Source organism: Diceros bicornis, chromosome 13 (assembly GCF_020826845.1).
Source record: "Diceros bicornis minor isolate mBicDic1 chromosome 13, mDicBic1.mat.cur, whole genome shotgun sequence".
NCBI lineage: Eukaryota > Metazoa > Chordata > Mammalia > Perissodactyla > Rhinocerotidae > Diceros > Diceros bicornis.
Window position 1 is genome coordinate 38,619,285 of NC_080752.1, and position 18,168 is coordinate 38,637,452.

An 18,168-nucleotide genomic window follows, 5' to 3' on the forward strand; every position below is an offset into this window, starting at 1 on the left:
AACAGCCCTCAGGGGGCAGTAGAGAGCTATATGGCGCTGAGGAACCGGCCCGGGTCCTGGTTCCACCACCCTCCAGATGTGTGAGGCTGGCCAAAGCCCTCAGTTTCCCTATCTGTAAAATGGGGGTAAGAGTGGCTTGCCTCACAGGGTTATTGGGAAGATAAAATGAGGGAACTGATACAAAACAGTTAAAACAGTGTGGTACAAAAGAAGTGCTCAAAAACCGGTCAGCTGATGCTGCTGTTACTATGATGGGTCATCTAGTCCAACCCTCTCTGACACACACACACACACACACACACACACACACGGATTCTCTCTACAGCATCCTCCCAGATCTCCAGGGCAGCACCGACCATCTGAGAGAAAGTTCTGTGATGATGGAAATGTTCTATTTTTACTCTCCAATATGGTACCATCAGCCACATGTGGCTACTGAGCACTTGAAATGTGGCTAGAGAGGCTGAGGAAATGAATTAATTTATTTAAATTTAAACAGCCACACGTGGCTGGTGACTACCCCATCGGACAGCTCTAAGGGATGGGGAGCTCATTACCCCCAAAGACAGACTCTCCCAACTCTGGGCAGGTTTGATTCTTAGAAAGTTCTTCCTTACGCTGAGTCTACATCTGCCAATAGTGTTTCGTCTTGATCCTAAATGTAACCCTTGCAACCATGGAGGGTCTAGCCCCTCATCTGCAGAATGACCATGCACAGCCCCCCAAGACCAGGCCACACCCCCCAGGCCTTCCTTCATCCCTCCCTTCCAGGGATGTTTTCAGGCCCCCTCTATCCTGGTCACCATCCACGCACAGGCCACCTGATCGTCCTGGAATCCCCGTCCACCCTGACCATCCTGATTCCAATCAGACAGGCCGGGGTTCCAGTCCTGCCTCTAAGCAGCTGTGTGACCCCAGGGAAGCCTCACAACCTCTCAGAGCCTCTGGGTCCTCATCTGAAAGCAGTAAAACCAGGCCCAGCCTCGCAAGGACTATCGGCCGTCCAATGACTGTGCGTCCAATGACTGTGCGAGTCAAGCCAGTGCCGCCTGAGGGCTTAACAAATGGTGGCCTTGGCCATTATTATTCTAAATCTTCTGAGGGACAACTCTGGGAGGTAGCTAAGCTTTATAAGAGTCACTTTGAGGTTCCTCAACCAATGAAGGGATAGAATAAGCAACGTCTGTTGAGTGCTTGCCGTGTGGGGAGCTAACCCTCTACACGCGTTTAATCCTCTGTGATGAAGGAAATGAGAGGAGGGGCTGCCTGACGTCAGGTGGTAAATGACAGAGCTGGGACTTAAACCCAGGTCTGTCTGATGTCTGGGCCCATGCCATTCTGCGTCTCAGAACCAGAGAACTGAGTCCAACTGCTTGCCTTTCTGTTTAGGAAAACAGGCCCAGAGAAGCCAAGAGACTTGCCTAAAGGCACACAGCAGTAACTGGTGCAGCTGGAGGTCAGCCCTGGGCTAAGAAGATGTCAAAGCCTGGGCTCTTAGGCTCTGGGGACACTGGCACTTCTCATCTCAGGATGAGGATGATGAGGACGACATCAGGGAATACTTACTGGGCCCTTACCATGGACCAAGCACTATTCTGAGTGGCTTACATCTATTAACCCATTAAGTCCCTATGACAACCTGGGAGGTAGTTATTAATTTATCCCCATTTTATAGATGAGAAAACAGAGACACAGGATAGTAACTTGACCAAGGGCACAGAGGCAGTAAGGGTCAGGGTCAGGATTTGAACCAGGAAGCTGGCTCCAGTGCCCATCCTCTTTGTAAACTGGAGCGGGCAAATATCAAGTGTGGACTTGGCTTTTCCTAAAAATGTTTGTTTTCCCCTAAAAACAAGCTCTTCCGGTGCCGGCCCCGTGGCGTAGCGGTTAAGTATGCGCGCTCTGCTGCTGGCGGCCCAGGTTCGGATCCCGGGCGTGCACTGACGCACCGCTTGTTGGGCCATGCTGTGGCAGTGCCACATATAAAGTGGAGAAAGATGGGCACAGATGTCAGCTCAGGGCCAGTCTCCCTCAGCAAAAAAAAAAAAAAAAAAGAGGGTTGGCATGGATGTTAGCTCAGGGCTGATCTTCCTCACAAAAAAAAATAAATAAACAAAAAATAAAAACAAGCTCTTCTTACAGGGCTCAGCATTTCATCAGCAACCCTGAGTCCCTCCCCGAGCCTGGCCCCAACCGTCTAGCGCACGCTGCACTCCCACATCAGCCCTCTCTCTGAGCCTGCAAGAGCCTGGGGCCTGCTGCCTGCCCACTACAGTCCCGCCACCTGCCCGCCCACCAACGCACCCTTGAAGTCACTGGGCCGGTCGAAGCGCAGGCGGACCTGGTCTCGGTAGCGGTGGCTGCTCTGGCACACGCTGGTGATGCCGAAGCAGAAGCAGGGCAGGCAGGAGGCGCTGTGCTCCAGGTAGAAGTGCCCATCGGGGCAGGGCCCTGCTGGGCACACGGGAGTGGCTGCAGCCGGCCCTGGCAGGCAGCCCTGGCTCCGCCCCAGCCCAGCGCCCACCTGCCCACCGGCTGTACCTCGCTGCGGGATGAGCTCCAGGACACCGTCAGGAATGCCGAACACCATGCCCCGGGCATTCATAGCTTCACAGGTGTAGGCACCCTGGTCTGCCTCCTTCACGTCGCGAATGGTCAGCGTGCCACGGCCTCCTTCACTGGTCACTGTCACCCTGTCGGCCCCGAGACAGAGTGGGGTCAGGCCTGGGCCACAGGCCGAGCCTCCCCCACCTCCCCAGCCGCTGCCCGGCCCAGAGCCGCACCTGGGATGAGAGGGGATGTGGCCCCAGTTGAGCCTCCAGTTGATGATGGGGGTGGGGACGCCGATGGCCACACAGGTGAAGGTCACTGTTTGGCCCCGGGAAGCCTGGATCGACTCCTGGGGAGGGGTCACCACCTGGGGGGGCACTGGGAGACGAGAGCAGGAGTGAGGGGTATGAGGGGCAAAGGGAGAAGGAGTTAGGGGAGCAGCTCCGAGGAGCCAGGCGGCAGGAGAGTAGAAGCTGAGACCGTGGAGAGGGGCACCCGGAACCCGGCCCAGGGCCCCCAGCTCGCCCCCCAGCGCCCTGCTCACTGCAGCCAAACTCATCGCTGCGGTCGGGACAGTCACTCTCCTCGTCGCAGTGGAAGCTGGCCGGGATGCACGTGTTCGTGGAGACACAGCGGAACTGCGTGGGGCCGCATACGTCCTCGGGGCGCTTGGCGGCTGGGGGACAGACCAGGTGGTGTGGGCAGTGGGCACTGCCCTCAGGGAGGACCACCCCCAGTCTCTACCTGTGCCCAAGAGCCCACCCTGTCCGCCACTGTCCAGGTCACTCTCTCATCTCGTCCACAAGCTGCCCTGGCCAGGCCCAGACACTGCTGCCACAACACTGCCCACAATGTCACGGCCACCAGTCCACCAAACAGCTCATCACATTATCCTGCCCCCACCTCACTCCACCTGTGTTCTCCAAAATAGTTATACCTGGCATGTCACAGTCACTCAGTTCCTGCCACATTCAGCCACCCCCAGAAGCACAGACCCCTGTCAAAGGCACAGCCAAAGTGGCCAGTATCTCTGGACACTGGGTGACACCTGGGGCAGTTCCCTTTACTGGAAAGGTCTTGCAAAGGGCCTGTCACAGCCCGGACCTTGCTGCCCTGCACCCCTCTAACTGGCCTAGGCAGGTACCTGACCTGAGGCAGCCACCTATGGACTGGCCAGAGGCCTGGAGTTGGCCTGCCCCCAGGGCTGGGCCCCAGCTAGGCATCTCTAGTAGACAGTAACCAGTGTTCTTCCTCAGGGAGACTGAGCTTGGGACAGACACACAGACAGGGACAGAGAGGGCGGAGTGGTGCAGAAGCAGAGGCCACATGTCCACAGAGAAGGAACCGAGAGGAGGCCAGGAGGCAGCCATCTACTGACACTACCTCAGGGGCTTCTGTCCCAACACCCTATGAGCCCCCACGGCCGTTCAGCTTTCACATTCTCTGTTCTGTGTTCTGACAAAGAGGACTTGGCCTTCCTGTGTCCCCAGCAGAGGCCTCTGAGAAGGGCTTTTTGACTAAAGCCCTCAATTACTTTCTCTCTCCCCAGGAGCCATGTTGTCAGGCAAGCATAGAGCCACGGAAGGGCGTCATAGAACTCTGCCAGTCTGTGGCACAATGCAGCATCTCTCTAGTGTTTGCTGCGGAGTGGGGAAGGGGAGGGGAGGCAAGGAGGAGAAGCTGGACCAGAGGACAGCAGGAACGTCAACCTGCACTCAGACACATGACCCATGATCACAGGGAAATGGGAAGATGATCCTCGATCTTGGACTAACGAGCCTCAGGCTTCACCTCACACTCAGGACACACAATATGCTATCCTATATGGTCTCTGACTCTAACCTCACCCATTTAACTGTTATAATGTCCATAACATTGACTAGAGGGATGGATGTCAGATGGATGGATGGGCAATGGATAGACGGATGGTTGGACAGATGGAGAGGAGAGAGGAAAGATGTTGGCTACATGGATAGATGGATGGGTGGATGGATGGAGAGCTGGAAAGATGGACAATGGATGGATGGATGATGGATGGATGGAGGGATAGATGGCAGAAAGGATGCTGGACAAGCGGATGGATGGATGATAGAATGGATGGCCGAAATGGACAGAAGGAAGGATGTTGGATAGATGAGTGGATAGACAGACAAAGAGCTGTGCAGATAGACAACGGATGGATGGATAGTTGGATGAATGAGTGGGTGGATAGATGGATGGGAGGGAGAAAGGATGATGGACAGATGGATGGATGGACAGATAGACAATAATAGTTGAATGGACAGATGGATGAAGAGCTGGAGGAATGGAAGAACAAATAACTCGGAATCAGCTGTGGATGAAAAACCTGTAGGCCTGTAGGGGGAATGCTTTGACTCAAAGATACATCAAGGACCCCATCGTCAAGGGATCTGGTGTATCAAGCCCTCTTAGCCACTCGTCTGACCCACACACAAGCATAAATAACAAAGAGAAGATTAATGGTAACAAAATAAAGAAAAGAAATAGACATTAACCATGGGCAGTCTAGCCACACTGCTTGCTACCAAGGCCAGCTCAGAGCAAAGGGCCCTCATGGCTGGGGTCAGAGAGAGATAAACTTTCAAGTTTGTCCCCAGAGCCTTCACCACTCAGCCAGGGAGAAACAAACAAACCTGCCAGAGAAGGGACGGGGCAGGGGGAACTAGGGCAGGGAGGGCGGGGCGCCAGGCAGACCCTGGGACACTCACGGCAGTTGGCCTCATCTGTGCGGTCCTCACAGTCAAAGTCGCCATCACAGCGCCACAGCTTGAGGGCACAGTGCCCATTTCCACAGGGGAACTCGTTGGGCTCACAGGGCGGGGTGGGGCCTGCGTGGACCGGGCAGGGTTCAGCAGGTGGCCCTCCCCTGGCCAGCTCCCCCACCCTTCACCCCACACCTCCAGCCCTGCCTGGTCCTCACCGCAGTCCAGCTCATCACTGCCGTCCTTGCAGTCCTCCTGCCCATCACAGACGTAGTCTTTGGGGATGCAGTGCCCGCTGTGGCACGTGGCCTCGTGGGGCCCACAGGGCACGGGCCTGTGTGGAGCGGGGAACAGAGGCTGGGGAGCAGGGGTGACTAGTAGCTGCCGTGTGGTGGCTGCCTCGGGCTCTGGCGGTGGAGGTGGTGTCTCCGCCACAGGGGGAGGCGGGGAGCTGAGCTCTGGGACTGGCTCCTCTGTGGACAGAGCACACTTGGTGTTGGCACAAAGGGGTGGCCCCTCATTCCTTACCCCCCAACATTCCCCAGCCCCTCCCTGCCGCACCCAGTGCCCCCAGCCCTGACCCCGTTATCACCCTTCCTGTGTCCCTGCCCACCTCCCTCAGACCCCTCTGCCTACACCAAACCCTCATAACCCTGGATCGACTCAGAGGCGAGACATACCCTGGCCCTCCCCAGCACCTGCAGGCCACTGTGCCCCCAGGCAGCCCCTTACCGCAATTGAGCTCATCGGACATGTCCCTGCAATCAGGCCTCCGGTCACAGCGATATTCCAGGGCCACGCACTCATTGTGGCTGTGGCAGGCAAACTCTGCCTCGGTGCAGACCCTGGCGACCTGGGGCACTGGGGGGTTGGCGGGAGTCAGAGAGGCAGATGGGAGTTTGGTGGAAGGGGTCATGGACCGCACAGGCACTGCATGGCTGCGAGCAGACTTGGGTGCCCGGTGTCAAGCCACGTGGCTTCTGGCAGACTCAGCGACGGCAAGGAGCACACAGTGGACACACCCACAGCACGCGTGGGATGTGGGATATGTGGCAGGGCCTCACCCATCCCTTACACAGACCCCACACACAGTTTATATGCCACACACATGCAACCACGACATCACACACGTGCAGGCCACAACCCGGCCCAGTGAGGACGAAGAGGAAGGGAGGAAGGGGCGGCTTGTGGGCTATGCCCAGCCATCTTGCCCTTGTCCTTCCCTCCCCTCCATCCAGTAACTTCTCTAGTTATCCGGCTGGGCCTGGTCTGGCTGCACTCTCACCTGGCGTCACTGCAGCCGCCATGGCGGCCAGGGGGGGCGGGGGTGTCTGTGCTGGAAAGGAAGGTGTGATCAGCAGCCGTCCCACCTGGGACCTGGGAGCTATGGGCTGCAGAGCAGAGCCAGGCCCATCCCACCCTCCCTAGCCAGGAAGACTCGCTGAAAAGTGGAGAGAAGAGGGCTGGACCCTCAGGAATCTTTAGAACTGGGACTGGGGACACCAAAAGAGCAAACTTGATCTTTGAGTGCATTAATTGAGGTTTTATGTGCAGAACGAGGGAGGTGATGGTTTCACTACTCATTTCTGATCGGGCTACACCATGGCAGGGATGGAGTTGTTCAGTTCTGGGTTCCACTGAGTCAGGGATGGTCACATGTTGGAGCCTTCCCTGAGAACCACAGCCTGCGAGGAATGACCTGGGACTGTCTGGCCGTGAGAAGAAAAGACTCAGGGAGTCAACCAAGAGACAGAGGGTGCAGCGAAAAGAAACCTGTGCTGATTGAGAGTACACAGGCCTTTGCATCTAACAGCTGTGTGACTTTGGGTCGGTTTCCTACTCTCACTGAGCCTGTTTCTCATCCCATCTTGACACAGGTTCTGATAAGGCTGGCAGAGATGCAGGGTTTGGGTTAAATCCTGGCTTTTCCACTTTCTGTGCATGTGACTTTGGACAAGCCATTCTTCCTCTCTGGGCCTCTAAAATGGGAGGAATAATATCTACTTCATAGGAATTAGTGTAGAGACTGAATATACGGGCCTTACAGAGTGCCTAGCATAGAGTCAGTGCTCAGTGAACAATTATTGGTTATTATTAAACACAAAAGCGTTTTGGACCTGAAAGCATTGTATGAAGAAAGGAATTATTACCTATTGTTAATGTATAGAGGTGGATAGAGAGAAAGCAGAAATTGGGTCTGAGGGGTACATGTTAGAGGAAACAGATTATGCTCAACCCAAGCCAAGATTGCACAAAGATTGATGGGGTGGACTCATAAGGTAGTGAGCTCCTTGTCCCCAGTGGTGTGCAAGCCCAAGCTAGGAGAGCCCACGGTGGAGACGCTGAAGGGGACCCACACGAGTCTGAGAAACTGGAGGAGGTGACCCCAGGCTCCGGGATGGGCTCACCTGTGCCCAGGCGCCGGAACTGGAATCCCTGGGGAGAGGTGACATAGGAGGCAATAGAGCCCCTGGCGACGACCGTGTGCAGCACGTCCTGAATCTGAGCGCTGTCCGCGTTCCCTTCGGAGCCCACATCCAGCTCCACAAAGACCCAGCCGTCCAGCTCCCTAGGGAAGGGCACGGGGCAGGGGAGCAGGGTGAGAAAGATGCCTGTGGTTTCAGCTCCTCCCCTGGCCCCTGCCTGATGCTCAGGCCTGATCTCTTGACTCTTCCTCTGCTCCTGAATAGCCTGTAGCCCAAGCCAGACACATTAAGGTCCAAACCGTCCCCCCAAAAAGTCCCGAATGTCCACCAATAGAGATTTACCCCCTTAGGCCTCTCCTGCCTCCTCTCTTGGTACCCAGGCTTCTCCTTATCCTCGTCAGCTCCCTCCAGGTTACCCCCAGTCCCTCACCAGCCCCCAGGGGACCCTTCTCACTTGATAAACACCACACTGACAACCTGGTCTCCGGGAATCTTCAAGTACTCTGACTCCAGCTGGAGAGGGACACAGAACCATCAGCCTCCAGATATCTTCACTCCATCCTCAGTCCTGCCCCCCGACAGCCGGGGAGCTCCCCAAAGCCCCTTCACCTCACCGTGTCTACCACGGCCTCAGATACTTCTCGGAACTCCTCAGAGCCTGCATCCTCCAGCTGAGGGCTGTAGTCGATGGAGCGAGTGAAATTGACCAGGGCTCGGAAATAAACTGCAGAAAAAAGCGGGGTGTCACTGTGACACCCAGGGGCCCAGCCTGGCATGTGGTGGCCCCAGGCAGCTGAGCCAGTGGGTGGAAATGGGGAGAAGGTCCCTGGAGGCCTTGCTGAGGCTGACACCTGTGTGCCCAGAGCTACACCCAGCGCTGCCCGTGTGAGCACATGCCGCAGAGGTCCTGACAGGCCTGCCCAGGGGTCAAAGCCAAGGCCACACCCTTGAGTGAAGGGCTTCAACTAACAGGGAAAATGGCCAGAAACCAAGCGACGGTGCAGACGAGGAGACTCCCAGCAGCTCAGAGGAAGCCTGGACAAGGAGTGGCTTCCAGAGGGGGCTGGCCTGGCACGGAGATTACTCGCAAGTGACCACGCTATGCTTTGCCACTCTTCCTTGGCCAGTTCCTACTCATCCTCAGGGCTCAGCCATCACCTCCTCCAAGAAGACTGCCTGAACTGCCCTCCTTCCCCAACCCCAGCTGGGTTAGAGACCCCTCTTCTGGGCGTCCTCAGCCCCTCTGTTTCCTCCATCAGAGTATCTTCTACCCCCATCACATAGAGCCATAGATTTACCACACTGGGTTGTTATGGGGAATAAATGATACCACGCTTACATGTACCATCTCCCTGTGCTCTTAGATGCAGCAGCTGGCATGGAGCAAGCTCTAGAGAATCAGAAGCTGTTGTCATCTTTCTTTCTCTACCACTAGACTATAAACTTGATGGGGGGAACTCTGGATCTTACTCACCCCTGAATCCCCAGTGCTCGCCTAGTGCCCGGCACATAGTAGGCACCCAGTAAGTGATGGTTGAACAAATTCACAGCAGATTGGTGTGAATATTATTTCTTAAGCACCTACTATATACATTTTATGCACATCAAATCCCAATGTTCAAGAACTCATATAGAAGCTATAAACATGAGTTAATGTGAGTTGCAAATGAATCATATACCTGTGTTTACACACATACACATACACACCCACCCCAATTGCTTCTTGAGTGCCTATTATGTACAAGATCTTTTTATGCATTAATTCTCATAATGTTCATGAGTTAAGGTGTAAATGATAAATACTGAGTTGATAGGACTTACAAATGAGTTTAAAATATGTACAAAGTGCTTAGAATAGAGCTTGGCACATAGTAGGTGCAATATAGTATGAACTATTACTATATGAGGGGCAGTGTAGTCTAACGGTTAAAAGCTCAGCCTGTGGAGCAAAACTGCCACTTCCAGCCCTGTGACCTCAAGCAAGTTACTTAACCTCTCTGAGCCTCAGTTTCCTCATCTATAAAATGGGGATCATAGTAGGGCCCACCTCGGAGGGCTGTTGTGAGGATCAGTAAGTTCACAAATGTGAAGTCTTAGAGCAGTGTCTGGCGCACACTAGGGGCTGCATGGGTTGGGTGGGATTATTTTCCCTGGTCTTTAGGACAAACCCAAGGCCTGGATTCAGTTTTATTTCTTCCCATCTGAGACAGGCATTCATTGCTTTAACAAATCTACATGGAGGGCCTACTAAACACTAGGCGGTGTTCTAGGGGCAGGGAACTCCACAAATGACAATTCCTGTCCCTACAGAGGTCACTCTCTAGCGGGAGGAGAAAGGAAATAAAATAAATAAGCAAGGACTATATGGACTACAGGGAAAAAAGGAGGGCTGGTGGGTGGGCCCGCAGGGGTGGGGGTAGGCTGCTGCCTTCCCAGGTGGCCAGGGAAGGCCTCTCCTCCAAGAGGCTGCCTGAAGAAAGACAGTGAACCATAGGGAGGCATCTAGGAGAAGAGCATTCCTGCAGAGGGAACAGCAGCTGCAAAGTCCCTGAGGAAGAAGTGGGCTCAGAGAGGTGACAGATGACCAGCAAGTAGGTGGCAGAGCAGGGAGGGCACTGGCTGGGCCTGACTGCAAGGCCTGTCCTCCTTCCTCTTCACTCTGGCGCACAGGTGCACACGCCCCCGAGCCAGGACCTCTCCCTCTGTGGCGCAGGCTGAGGAGGCCCTGGGCGGGGATCAGGATGGGGCATCTGAGCAAGACGTAGGAGTGGACTCCGACGGTAAGAGAGGCTGCCTGTGAGGGCAGCACTGCCTGCTCTGACCACAGGGACTGTGCCTGGCTGGGCTCCTGGGTGCTGGGTGGGCGGGGCTCTGTGGGCTGGAGTGTGGGGGCCGTGAGCTGGGCCACAGAGGCCTCTTGTGAACAGGCACAGAGGTCCATTGAGAGTCCCCCCACCCCGGCCCCAGGCCTCAACCCCACAGCCCAGTGCAGGCGAGGAGGCCGGGCCTCTGCCCAGGAATGTGCCCGCTCCCAGAGGAGGGGGCCGGGGCTCCACAAAGCCCCTTTCTGCTAGGGCCTGGGAAGGGCACGGACCCTCCACCCTGACCCCACCCCCGCCTGCTCCCAGACCAGGGGCAGGTCAGGGCCAGCACCCACCCTCTTCCACCCTGAGCTGCTCCCTGCGGGGGTGCCTGAGGGTTGGGGCAGAAGGTGAGGCTGTTTCAGAAACCAGCCCCCAGAGCTGAGGGTGCTGGAGGGGAGTGATGCTGCCTGAGGGTGGGAGTGCTCTCTGGGCGCCCGCCCTGGCCGGTCCTCTCCCTCCTGGCCCTCATTCTGACCCTGTTTGGAGAGCTCACTTGGAGCCAGAGGCTGCAGGGACAGGAGGCCCAGAGCTGCCCTGCACCCAGGGTGGGAGAGGGGAATGCACACGTGACCACCTCCAGACTCAGAGCAGGCTACCCCACCTACTCCTGACACCCACTCCCTGCTCAACAGAACTCCTCCCACACATACACGGACCCCCGATCTCGAGCCCTCGGTCCCTCTGGGTCCCGTGGGTGGCCCCAGAATCAGCCAGTCCTAGGTGGATACAGGTCACTTTCAGCCTCTAGGGCCTTGTCCCCTGACGGTGCTGCACCCACTCCTGCCTAGCCAGCACCGTGGGGGCAAACCCCAGGGTCCTGGTCCACTGGGTTCAGACTGTGTGCCCAGATGGGGCCTGGCTGCATCCTGGGAAGGAACAGGGGAGAAGGTGGGGCCAGCTGGGGCAGGGCAATGGCTGGCTTGACCTCAGACCCTGCAAAGAGGTGCCTCTGAGCCGCAAGTATGACAAAGTGCAGGCTGGGGAGGAAGAGAAGAGGAAGGAGAAAGGAGCGAGAAGGAAAAGCTGGGAGACAGGGTGGAGAGGGAGAGAGGGACGAGTCCCCACTGGGCTGGCCGGGTCACTTACTGAGAGGAGACTCCTTATCAGGCTCTGAGACCAACATGTCAGCCACAGGAGGGTGGCCTGGGGGCGGCCTAGGGCCTGCAGAGTGGAGCAGCAGAGAGGCAGGCAAGGAGGGACAGAGCAGCAAGGGAGATGGAGAAAACCAAAAGGAGAGACAGAGACATGGAAAGAGACAGACAGACGGTGGGGGGAATGACAGAGAGACACAGAGAGAGTTGGAGACAGAGACACAGAGATGGAGACAGAGACACAGAGACGGAGACAGAGACACAGAGAGAGATGGAGACAGAGACACAGAGACGGAGACAGAGATACAGAGATGGAGACAGAGACACAGAGAGACAGAGATAGAGACACAGAGATGGATGGAGACAGAGACACAGAGACGGAGACAGAGATACAGAGGTGGAGACAGAGACACAGAGAGACAGAGATAGAGACAGAGATGGATGGAGACAGAGACACAGAGATGGAGACAGAGACACAGAGACGGAGACAGAGACACAGAGAGAGATGGAGACAGAGACACAAAGATGGAGACAGAGATACAGAGATGGAGACAGAGACACAGAGAGACAGAGATAGAGACACAGAGATGGATGGAGACAGAGACACAGAGATGGAGACAGAGATACAGAGAGATAGAGACAGAAACATAGAGAGGGAGACAGAGACACAGAGAGATGGAGACAGAGACAGCAAGGGAGTCGGACAGAACCAAAGGGAGAGACAGATTCATGCAGAGAGAGACAGACAGACAGAGAGGGCAAATGACAGAGAGACACAGAGAGAGATGGAGACAGAGACACAGAGAGGAAGTTGGGAGGAGAAAGAGAGAGAGAACAGGCATGACAAAGGCAGAAAGGAGAGAGGGAAAGACAGAGAGACATAGAGGCAGAGATGGCAAGCCAAAGAGACAGAGGGAGAAATCACAGAATGAGACAGGGGAGGAGGCACAGACGAGACAGAGTCACAAAGAATAGGAAAGAGACAGCCCAAGGCAGGGGAGGAAGGGAGCAGGAGAGACAGGAGTGGGAAAGACAAAGAGACAGGTCAGAAGATGGAAAGAAACTGGGTGAGGGGAGGTGGGCAGCGGTCTCAGGGAGGGGGAAGCAGAGGGTGTCAGGGAGGGGTGCTGGCACATGGGAGGGGGTGTGGGACAGGGCTGGGACAGAGCCAAGGGGAGCCACAACCCTGCCAGAGGGAAGAGGAGAGAGGAGGGGCCACCTCAGGGGCTACATTCCAGGGGCTGGGACTGGACCAGGGCCAGGTATGGCCCCATCATGGTCAGGATGGCCCTTGCTTACCAGTGCAGGGAGGGCACTGCCCTTGGGCAAGGCTGAAGCAGGCACAGTGAGACCCACCTGCTGCCTCCTGGGTTGAGATTCAGCCCAGCTGCCTGGACCTGCCCCAAGGGCAGCAGGCCAGTGCCAGGGCTTGGCCTGGAGTGTCTAAGGCCCTGCACCTTCCCACAGATCAGCCCCACTCACAAGGCCCTGCTCTCAGGACCTCCCAGTGGCTGCTTTTCATCCTCCCCTTCCCCCACCTCTGGCCTCTCCTGCCCTCACAGCTGCTTCTCATGGGAGGAGGTGGGCCAGCAAGGACAGCTCAGAGCAGGCAGAGCTGTCGCAGCGGGCAGCCCCGCGGGAAGGGCCACAGATGTTTCCAAATGGACAGGGCGGACTGGACTAGGTCCTCAGCGGGCAGGCCTGGCTTGGCAAGAGGCAGCTCCCGGGGACCCATCAGTACAGGCCATGCTGGGGTGTGGGGTGTGTGCATGAGGCCCATCTGACACCCACTCCCAGGCCCCACCCAGCGTGCAGGCATCCTATAGCCCTGCAGAGACTACATGTGGAAAAGCTTCAGGCGATGTCTGAGTCCCAGGTGCTGGGAAGTCACAGTCAGGACCATGCCACCCAGCGGCCAACCCTCCTGTCTGCACTGGCCCAGGCAGGACTCCACCCTCTGGCATTTGGATGCCTCGGATACGCCAGCCAAAGGGAGGTGACCCCACCCCAGGCAGACTGGCCCCAGGCCTGCCAGGTGGGCAGCACTGAATGCAGTAGGGCCGCCCAGTGGACACCCTGAGCCGAGCTCCATCCTTGGCCCTGATCACAGAGGGCCCAGGTGTTGGCTCACAGAGAGGGCAGCAGGTACCCTATGCAGCTGCTGGGACTTGTCACTGGGCAGTTCCTTCCCTACCCAGAATCCCAGGGTGGGAAGAAACAGGGACTCTGAGCCCCCGACCCAGCACTGGGCCAGCACCTGCTCTGGCTGTGCGCTTCAAGTGCTGGCAGAGTGGGCAGCTGACAGGGGCCTGATTCCTCTCTCTCCACAAAGCCCAGCCCTCCTTCCCCAACCCAGGAGCTCTTGGCTTCCCAGCAGGTGACACAGCCTAAGGCAGGGTTCCCTCCCAGGTCCAGGGTGAGGCTAACTCCACCCCCTATCAGCTCTGTTGGCCTGCCCGAATGCCCTATGCCACAAGGCCCCTCTGTCTGCCTGTCCCGGCTGGGGTCCCCAGCTCTGCAGCAGTCACCCCGAGGAGGACTCTGGGGAAGGACTCCACAGCTGAGCCGCCCTGGGAGGTGAGAATTTGGCTCTGAATGCTGAGCCGCTGGCTTTCAGTCCCCATCAGAACCGGGCACTTCCTGCCACAGGGGGGCATAGAACCTGGCCGTCCCCAACTTCGCAGGGACCTGCCAACCAATGCACACAACCGTCACTCAGCAGGTACGAGACCACCCCCACGGCAGGCCCAAGGAGCCCTCAAGGCCCTCAGCCCAGGAGATGGGGCCTCTGTGGCTAGGAAGACCTGTTCTGGGACTTCCCCAGGGGACAGGATGGGGGATTGCAGGATGCCCACAGCAACTTACCCATCTGGAAGTCCCCGCTGCCCAGGTCCCCACTTCCCAGGCCGTCTGCAAGCAAAAGAGAGACTTATTCAGCAGCAAAAAATATTTGTTGAGCACCTACTGGGTGTCAGGCACTGTTCTGGGCACCCGGCACATAGTGGGGAAGGTCATGAATACATGAAACTGTTACTTCCTCTCCATGCTGAGGGAGGGAGGGCCTGTAGAAGTCTCCTTGGAAGCCTCCATCAGAGAGGGTGTGGACCAAGGACAGCTGGGGTGGGAGGGGCGAGCGCAGATGGGCCCCTCTGTGAGGACAGGAGGAGGCGAGAGGGGCAGTCATCGCCCTCTACTGTGCACTCCCCACCACCTTCCTTGCTGGTCCTGATCCCCTTGCACTGTGAGGAGACTGCCGCAGCAGAGGAGCAGCCACCAGCCCAGGGTCACACGGGTTATAAGTGGAGGACCAGGGCTCAGGACGCATACAGCTCCTAGCCCATCTCTTGAGATGCCACATTGGGCAAGTTTCCTGGGGCCTCTTTAAGTCCCAGTGGGAAGAACACCAACTCCACCCCTCACCCCCTCCACTCCTGGCCACCAGAACCCTCTGCTCACCTCCAGAGACATCGTCAGCCAGCAAGTCCTCGTCGTCAGAAAGGTCTGAATAGTTCCAGCCAGCCCGGCCCGCCGTAACCGTCTCTGCGTCCTCGGGCAGAGACAAGCCATCGTATGCTCTCAGCCCGTGGATCACCTGTGGGAGACCACACAGCCAAATGTGTCACACTCTCCAGCTCCTGTCAAGCCCAGGGCCCCTCTCCTCACTTCAGTGGGGACCCAGAGTCCCACCCCAAAGCCCTCCAGTGGTTAAGTCAGACGTGGTTTGGCTAAGAGAGTCAGGCTGGGGCTGTACCACTGTTTTTGACTCAGATTTCCCAAATCCCATTAGCCCCTGGAGGCCTCAGAGCCCAGCCCTGCAAATTCACCAAGTCTGAATGAATCCTCAAATAAACAGATGATAAAATTAAAATCACTTTGGTAAGTGATGGCTCTTCTTCCTTTGGAGAAAGCGAGGTATATCCAGGACATGAGTAGTGGACAGGGGACAAAGGCAGGTAATGGGGGACTGGGGCCAGCAAAGATGGGGGCCATGGGCAGGTAGCCAGGGTCAGCAGGGATGGGGGACAGAGGCAGAAATCGAGGGCGAGGGGCTGGCCCGGTGGCACAAGCAGTTAAGTGCGCGTGCTCCACCGTGGTGGCTCGGGGTTCACCAGTTCGGATCCCGGGCGCACACCGACGCACCGCTTGTTAAGCCATGCTGTCGCGGTGTCCCATATAAACTAGAGGAAGATGGGCACAGAGGCTAGCCCAGGGCCAGTCTTCCTCAGCAAAAAAGAGGAGGATTGGCATTGGATGTTAGCTCAGGGCTTGTCCTCCTCACCAAAAAAAAAAAAAAAAAAGAAAGATATCGAGGGTGAGTCAGTGGAAGCTGTTGCCTCCAACAGCAGCCCCCCCCAAACCCAGGCCATCTCGGCCACATCTTTCTGTCTCACTCTGGCCTCCAAATCTCCAGGCCACAGGGAACACATTCCAGTTGGAGAAGGAGCTCTGGCCCTGGTGGCCACACTGGTAGGCTCCTTTGCACACCCAGAGGCAAGGGGTGGAGCCCAGCAGCTGGGCTGAATGGGGGCAGGACAGGCGTGGTGTCAACTCCACATGACCTCAGGCTGACACTGAGCCCAGCACAAGCTCCACGTCTGGGCTCCGTTCCACAGAGGGGCTGCTGAGACCCTGCGCCCTGCAGGCCAGAGCAGAAGGGCCCCCGCAGCCATAACCCCTGCCTTTCTCTGGTGTGAGTATGGACAATAATGCCTCTTCCCCCGAGACAAGATTGAGATGTTTCCAAAGGAGTTTTACCAGATAACTTGGAGGAAAACAAACCCTGCAGAGCCCAAGGGAACCCCAGAGGCCCCAAGCGCAAGTGTGCATGGATTTGCTGTTACCCCATAACGCATGTCCAGATGGCCTGGCACGAGCATCTCAGGCCTTGAGCTGGCCTCAGCCCTATCTGGGGAGCCCAGCCCAGCCAGAAGGAAATGGTCTCACTTGTGAAAACCAAACCCAGCCCTCACTGGCTAGACAAGGTGGTGGCAACAGGAAAGAGGCCAAGGAGGAGGGAAAAAACGAAGAGACGGCCAGGCTCTCTCCCTCCCCACCCCCCAACTTCACGCCGTCCATGTCCCTGGAGCCTCTGGCCTTTTCTCACGCTGGTCTCTCCTCTCCGCTGGAATGCCCTTCCTCCTTTTGTTTATCTGGCCAACTCCAATTTGTCCTCCAAAATTCAGCTCAACATCACCTCCTCTAATTACTCAGTAATAAAAAGGAACAAACTACGGCAACATGGATGAATCTCACACATTATGCTGAGTGGAAGAAGTCAGACACCAGATCTCGTACTATATGACTCCATTCAAACGAAATTCTAGGAGAGAAAGTCTAATCCATAGTGACAGAAAGATCAGTAGTGGCCTGGGACCAGGGGTGGGGTGGGGCCGACCGGGAAGGGGCACAAGGGAACCTTCTGGAGTGACGGTTCCCTGGGCATACACTTTCATTTTCATTATTTCATTTTCATTATTGAACTGCACACTCAAAATGGGTATGTTTTCTTCTTTGTAATTTATACCTCAATAAAGAGGACCAATAAGAAAATCTCCCCTGGGAGACTCTGTCCTGACTCCTTGCCCTTTACAGTCCCCTCTGCCCCCAGGCTGGGGTCTGGGCCCTCCGGGCTCACATTGCCTGTACCTCCACTGGAATGACAGCACCTGAAGGCAGAGCCTGGGATTAATTCACTTCCACCTTCTCAGCACCCTGTGTTCAATAAATACTTGAATGAATGAATGAATGGACAAAAATGTCATCACCTATTAATTTTAGCTGCTTCCTGAAGGTGCTTTGGAGGCACTACCCACCCTCATGCAGTCTCTATGGGTCTCCCTTCCTAGGCTGGGAGCTCCCTGGGGGCAGGGGCTGGCTGCCATTTCATCATCTTTGTGTCTGCACTGCCCACATCTTATCCCCTGCTATGGCCTAACACCCCTTCCCCCCACAATCCACAGGCAAATCCCTCCTCCTGTTCCTTCTCCTCTCCCCGCCCTCTCCCTCTGGACAAGTGGCCATCCCTGGCCTGTCCTGGGTGGCCAGTGGACTTCTGGGCCGTGCCCATGAACTTTGCATCCAGGAGTGAGCTTTAGAACCTCCAGCCGCTGGTGAGAAATACAGACTCTTGGGCCCCTTCTCAGAGCCACTGAGTCAGGCTCTCCCCACCCCGGCAGGAGGGTTAGAGTTGTGCATGCTCAGGGGATTCTGACACTCACTGGTTAAAAACCACAAGACCAGTCCCCTACCAGGGATTCTCCCTCCTCCCCGTGGCGAGGGTAGAGGGCAATGTTCCTACTCGGTGGGGGGTGGGTTCTGAACAGGCCCTGATTGACCTAAGGGGAGTGTGAGGCTAGGGCTGGTGCAGGGGCACTGACACTGGGCAGAGGAGGTTAGAGAGGTAGGCTTGGATCCCCCCCAACCGGGGAAGGCTCTCTCTCTGTGTCATTGCCACACCCTCCCCCTCCCCATGTGAGCAAGGCCATGGAGGACGGGCATGGGGCAGAGATTCCTG

General features: G+C 56.6%; 1 protein-coding gene across 11 annotated transcripts in view; it reads right to left on the minus strand.

The window, feature by feature from the left end:
* Positions 1-18,168, minus strand: part of HSPG2 (heparan sulfate proteoglycan 2) — a 101,480-nt gene that overhangs the window by 51,888 nt on the left and 31,424 nt on the right. For 6 of the 11 annotated variants that reach the window (XM_058553157.1, XM_058553164.1, XM_058553163.1 and 3 more), the window contains exons 2-14: positions 15,111-15,246; positions 14,520-14,564; positions 8,314-8,423; positions 8,154-8,212; positions 7,682-7,842; positions 6,559-6,609; positions 6,006-6,134; positions 5,492-5,746; positions 5,280-5,399; positions 3,095-3,226; positions 2,784-2,928; positions 2,542-2,693; positions 2,305-2,451 (exon numbers count right to left, since the gene is read on the minus strand). In XM_058553157.1, coding sequence (XP_058409140.1) covers positions 2,305-2,451; positions 2,542-2,693; positions 2,784-2,928; positions 3,095-3,226; positions 5,280-5,399; positions 5,492-5,746; positions 6,006-6,134; positions 6,559-6,609; positions 7,682-7,842; positions 8,154-8,212; positions 8,314-8,423; positions 14,520-14,564; positions 15,111-15,246 — 1,642 coding nt within the window. The remainder of the gene's footprint in view (positions 1-2,304; positions 2,452-2,541; positions 2,694-2,783; positions 2,929-3,094; positions 3,227-5,279; positions 5,400-5,491; positions 5,747-6,005; positions 6,135-6,558; positions 6,610-7,681; positions 7,843-8,153; positions 8,213-8,313; positions 8,424-14,519; positions 14,565-15,110; positions 15,247-18,168) is intronic. The other 5 variants (XM_058553167.1, XM_058553162.1, XM_058553165.1 and 2 more) reach the window with 1 other exon arrangement.